Source organism: Lactuca virosa, chromosome 4 (genome assembly GCF_052849685.1).
Source record: "Lactuca virosa cultivar CGN04683 chromosome 4, Lactuca_virosa_CGN04683_v6, whole genome shotgun sequence".
NCBI lineage: Eukaryota > Viridiplantae > Streptophyta > Magnoliopsida > Asterales > Asteraceae > Lactuca > Lactuca virosa.
The window spans coordinates 27,863,404-27,869,569 of NC_136429.1; the positions used below are offsets into that span (position 1 = coordinate 27,863,404).

General features: G+C 38.0%; 1 protein-coding gene across 1 annotated transcript; it reads right to left on the reverse strand.

Annotated features, from left to right (window-relative positions):
* Positions 1-526: 526 nt before the first annotated feature.
* Positions 527-1,452, reverse strand: LOC145104217 (uncharacterized). Its single transcript, XM_079041491.1, has 3 exons — positions 1,098-1,452; positions 637-872; positions 527-574 (listed from the first exon to the last, which is right to left on the reverse strand). The coding sequence occupies exons 1-3, from the start codon at positions 1,450-1,452 to the stop codon at positions 527-529; spliced, it is 639 nt and encodes a 212-aa protein (XP_078897617.1).
* Between the last annotated feature and the right edge of the window lie 4,714 nt (positions 1,453-6,166).

Sequence of the window (6,166 nt, forward strand, 5' to 3'; positions counted from 1 at the left end):
GACTAGATGTTAAATATAACAAGATTCCGATTATCTGACGATATAAGGTAATATCCGCTACAGGTTTATTAAGAGAAGGTGTAAGTTTTGTTCCGAAAGCGATAGGGACTTTCACCTTAGAATCACTTGTCATTCCAGATTTAGCTAGCAATGTTTTTGTGAAGGCTTCTTGATTGACGAATATACCTTCTGAACTCTGTCTTATATTTAATCTAAGGAAAAAGTTAATTTTATCCATCAAACTCATTTCAAACTTTGTTTCCATTAGTTTTCGGAATTCGGTAGTTAAGATGGGATTAGTTGATCCGAAAATAATGTCATCAACATATATCTGAACTATCATTAAATGGTTACCTTCCTTCTTTCGAAAGAAAGTGGGATCAACAGAACCTTGTTCGAATTTAGAATGTTTAAGGAGACGAGTCAGATTTTCATACGATGCCCTTAGAGCTTGTTTAAGACCATACACTGCTTTATTCAGAACATAACAGTGATTCAGAAATTTTTCGTTTACAAAACCTGGAGGTTATTCAACATAAACAGTTTCTTCAAGATCTCCATTCAGAAATGCACACTGCACATCCATTTTATAACATCAAAATTTTTGTAAGCAACATAGGCGAGAAAAATACGAACTGATTCCAGTTTAGCCAGAGGTACGAACATCTCTTCATAATCTATCCCTTCTTCTTGACAATAGCCTTTAACTACCAAACGTGCCTTGTTGTAAATGAAATTTCCTTCTTTATCCATCTTATTTTGGAATACCCATTTCATGCCAACCACAAATGCATCTTTCAGAGTAGGAACCAATCGCCATACTTTGTTGTAATCAAACTCATTTAGTTCTTCCTGCATAGCTTGAACCCAATCTGCATGATCAAAAGCAACTTTAACAGTTTTAGGCTTAGTTTTAGAAATAAAAGAGTTAAACATGCAAAATTCCATTTTAGAAAATAATGCAATTCGTTTCGCACTTTGTTGAGCATGAGTAAGAACTCCTGATGAAGAGTCTTCGATCACTTGAGATCGTGGATGATCTCTGGTCCATTTTGTCATTGGAGGATAGTTCTAATCATAGGCTGGATCAATTTCACCAAAGACTTCTTCAAATTCCGATTGTACATATGAATCATTATTTCCATTATTCTCCCACTGGAAGTTCGCATTTGACCCATCATTCGAAATTAAACCATCCCCTTGGAGTGGAACATCAGTATTGAATTCTAGAGTGGAACTCTCCCCCTGGATTGAAGAATCAGAAGGTTCTGAGTGAGTAGGGATTTCAGAAGCATTCAAAATTGGTTGTTCCTGATAAGTCTCGATGTCTTCAACAACTTTATCAACAATCTTTCTTAATTCATCTTCTTGATTATCCTTGGCCTTCGATTCTGAGGAAATTGCCTTTTCAGGTTCATCAAACAAATTTAGAAAATCATCATATAAGTTCATAAGAGGAATAGTTTTAGAATTTGTCGAGGGAAAGATTTCCTCAGATTAGCAATCTTATTTGTGATATTTCTTCATGTTGTTGTTATCAAAGGTAACATAGTAGGTTTCGTCAAATTCTTTGACTTTTTGTTTAGTACTTAATATGCCTTTGATGTCAATGAATACCCCAGAAAAATTCTTTCGTCTGATTTCACATCGAATTTGTTCCGATACTCTTTGGAATTGAATAAGAAGCACCTGAAACCAAACACATGAAAGAATTTAACGTTAGGTTTTCGATTGTTCAATATTTCATAAGGAGTAATTGGAAATCATTTATCGATGTAGGAGCGGTTCTGAGTAAAACAAGCGGTTGTTATAGCGTCTGCCCAGAAGTATAGAGGAATATTTGCAAATGATAACATTGTCCTTGCAGCTTCACAAAGAGAGCGATTTCGTCTTTCAACTACACCGTTCTGTTGTGGAGTGTAGGGCGAAGAGAAATTGTGAGAGACCACTTTTTCTGTTAGGAATTCTTCAAATGCATGATTTTTGAATTCCGAACCATTATCGCTACAAATTTTCCAAACTGGCTTTTGTAATGGAGCTCAATTTGCTTGATGAAATCTATTAGCTTCTATGTTTCGTCAGATTTCTATCTAAGAAAGAATACCCAGGTGAATCTAGAAAAATCATCAATAATAACCAAAATATATTTGTTACCAACAATACTTTTGATGGCTGAAGGACCACATAGATCAATGTGTAATAGTTCTAGTGGATCAACGATTTTGGTATGTATGATGGATTAATGAATCTTCTTGCTTTGTTTTCCGAGTTCACAAGCAAAACATATGTGTTCCTTTTCGAATTTCAGAAGAGGCAGTCCGCTTATGAGATCACAAAGTACGAGCTTGTTAATATCCTTGAAGTTCAAATGAGAAAGCCTTGTGTGCCATAGCCAACTATCATCTGAAGACGCTTTCGTAATCAAGCATATAGATAGTTTTCCTTTGATTGGATTCATATTCAGAGGATACATCTCGCCTTTCCTTCTTGACTTCAGAAGAACAACTTTAGATTTCTTTTCTATTATTTCTGAACCTTCTTCATCAAAAGACACTTTGAGTCCAGTACCTACAACCAATTGTGAATCACTAATCAGATTGTGTTGCAAGCCTTCAACATAGGCTACCTTCCGAATCATAAATTCTCAATTTGTTATCATGTCATATCCTTTGATTTTTCTAGTGGCGTTGTTTCCATACTTCACTCTTTCGCCATCTTTTAAAGTTCTAAACTCTCTTAAATCATCTCTCCTTTTTTTCATGTGACGAGAGAAACCGCTATCGATGTACCATTCTGAATCATACTGTTCGTCATGCATAACGTGCAAAATTTAGAGAGTTTTAGGAACCCAAACCAACTTGGGTCTTTGTGAGGATTTCTTTTGAACAGGGAAAACTATGCTTTTTTAAACCCAAAAGAATTTTCTTTTCAAGGTGCGATTCATCCCTTATTTTAAAGACTTCAACTTTGTTATCACAAAGATTAATTTTAACAAAATTAGTTTTCCGTTGAATATATTCCTTGAATTTTGGAGCCATTCTTTCTGAAAACTCTTTTTTATCCCTTTTCAAGTTAGCTTCGTATTCTTTAAGAATTATCTCTGGTTCTGAAGTAACTTTGTTTTTACCATTAAATTTTTTTGATTTAGGAGTTGTTTTTGAAAACTGTGTTTTTGGTGAAAAACTTGATTTTGGTTTAGAATATTAAGAGGAATCAACATTTTGATTAGAAGATCATGTTGAATTTACAGAACTTTGATTGGAATTCATTTTCTTCCAAAAACGCTTTCTTTTTCTCAAATTCTTTCTATATCTAGCATTCAACTGTCTTTTCTTTGCAATTAATTCTTCAGTAGATTTATGAATGTTAGCTTTCGGTTTTTCCTTTCTGATTGTCGTTTCATTCTGTTCTGAAGAAGTTTCACTTAAAACATCTTTTGTGCCACTTGGTCCAACCTTTTCGTAACAATGGTCCACACGATTCAATGGTTTTGAAATATATTTCCCTTTTGTTTTCCAAGAGGTCATTTATGAGAGACCCTTTGTTTCATCTGCATTGTCTATCGACTTTAACCAAAAGAATTCATCATGACCCTTTGCATTATCATCAGCAAACAGGGACGTTAATTCAAATGTATCATTTTTGTTCAGTCCTCTCTTAACAAAAACTTGATTCAGAACTGTTTGAACTTTTGGAAAACGGTTACTTCTTCTTTCTAAACTTTTGAACCTTTATTTTCAACCATTCGAACAAATTCAATTGAGTTTTCAAAAATTAAATTTTTCTTTGGTTCATCATAATTTTTGATCAGTTAAAATCTCTTATGATCGTTTAGATCTTCAACAGGTTAAACAGCAAAACAAACAAATAAGATTGACACACACGATAGAATCAAAGTATTGCTTAATGATTCAAATATAGTCACGCCTCAGCAGAGCTCGATGAAGAACTTCCACTGTAGAGGCGAGCTAGGGTTTGTAGTACAATACTATGAATAATAAATGAAAGCGTTAATGACTAAGGATGCATGCATGCACCTTAAATACAAAACCCTAAAACAAAATTAACACGGTTGGACAGGCCCAAAACCGTGACAAAACAAGCTCTAATGGACCGAGCCCATGACGCAACACTTATGGACTCAACAATCTCCCCCTTTGCGTCAATTGGGGCGAGACTTCATTTCGGTTGATTTGCTGCAGTTCGCTTCACCACTTTGAACAGCTTCGGTATGATAGCAAGCAAGACTTGACGAAAATCTATGTACCGTCGAAGCATATCGGTGAAGTATTTCTTGTCCCCTTCACTGTTCTATTTGCACTTGTGAATTAAATCCAGAACATGCTCCAAGCAGGTCGTAGAGAAAAGATGCTTGTCGATGAGAGCGAACAAACACCTTTGACCTTCGCCTCTGGTGAACATTACAGAGTTGAGCTTAGAATCAATCTTCCCCATCTTCATCTTGTTGGTGTCGCTTGATGAACCAATGGGTACCACCGTTGGCTTCTTTTTAAGGACCGAAGCAATTTCTTGATCCATCTTTGCCACTTCTAGAATGTAGCACACCAACATCCTCTTGATGTGGTCGATGATCGGCTCATATTCAACTGGACTGGTGAGCAGAAAGTTGTACAGCAAAATCCAGTCGTGGGGATTAAGGTTTGGTAGATCAGCCAGGGAGATGGTGTGCATAGAGTTAGTTGAACCTCTAGTCACCTTGAATTTAACGTTGATAAATTTCCCTGTTGCAGCTGGCTTTAGTACCCTGACAGTCGTTATCTTTTGAGCGCTCCAGGTAAGGTACTGATGCTGAGCAAACTCAAGATAGTAGTCAATCAAATCCCTGTCGACTTTGGGGTCAGGATGGGGAACTTCTGCAATGGGAAGGAAGCTATGAAAGACAAATGCCTTTCGGGTTATAGGCATGTCAAACTGAAAATCCTTAGAGTTCTCACGATCCAGGGACACAATCGGTTCAAGCCAATGAGAGCTTGGAGACTCGATTGCTTCCTTGACAAGCTTCTCCAATGACCAAAGAGGAAAAAGAGTTTTCCTGCTTTCCAGAAGGTTGTGAGCTTCTTTCATTTTTCGTTCTTTTTCTTCAGATTCCCTCGCAGCTTTGGCATTAAGATCAAGTTCCCTGTCTCTTTGCTTCCTCTTCAGAGCATCAGCAATGGTCTCTTCTTCGTCATCACTATCTACTTGAACACCCTTACCCTTGTCCTTCACACTTGAACCCGAAGCTACGTTACCCTTCGGTGGTTCAGTGGTGACTTTTGGTTGTTCTGGTTGGCTTGTAGGAGGAGGCTGAGTTTTGCTTTGTGATCCTTCTCCCCCTTGTGTCGGAGGGACAACCGTCTCTGAAACACCCTCAATTCGTCTTAACATTTCAAGTGTCGGGCCAAGCTTTTCTGTAAGATGCCTTCTGACAGAAAGAGTAAGTACAGAGTCATGAGCATCTAGAATATTGGAGAGAATGGCATGTACGTCACCGACACGGCTTTTCATGACAGCCCTCTCAGAGCGAAGATCGTTAAGATCCTTGTTCGCCTGAGTAAGTTGCAAGGATTTGGTTTTCAGTTGGGTTGTTTTGAGAGCAACTTCGTCCATAATTTTGCTCTCCATTGCCAGATCCTCCTGAAGCTTTGTGAGACGACTGTTAATGGATGACTGCAACTCAGCGTTGTCAGCCTGAATACTTTGACGCATGGAGGCGAAGTGGTCCTTTTCGGCTTGAAGAGAAGAAGCAAGGTGCTCAACCGAAGCGGTGACAGTTGCATCATTCTTTTGAGCTGCTGCTTGTAAGGATTCAAGAAATAAATTGGCATCAACAATTAGTTTTTCGACTTTTGCGGTCGCTTCGGTGCAGACTTTGGTTGAGGCCTTGATGGCTAAGGTGGCCTTTTAGATGGAGGCTTTATGCTCCTTAACAAAGGTAGCCACCATGCCTTGTATAGCAGCTTCATGGTAAGGACCCTGAGAGGATGAGGAAGCCATAAGCTTGTCAAGCTTTTCATTTAAATCCTTCAGATGCTTTTTTGTGATAGGAGTATCATCATCCTCATCACTTTGAATACGGTAGGGGCTGTAATAAAAGGTATCGAACTCAGCGCCTTCGCCACCTAGAACGGTGTTGGTGTCGGTAGATTGGGTAGGAGAGAGAGGT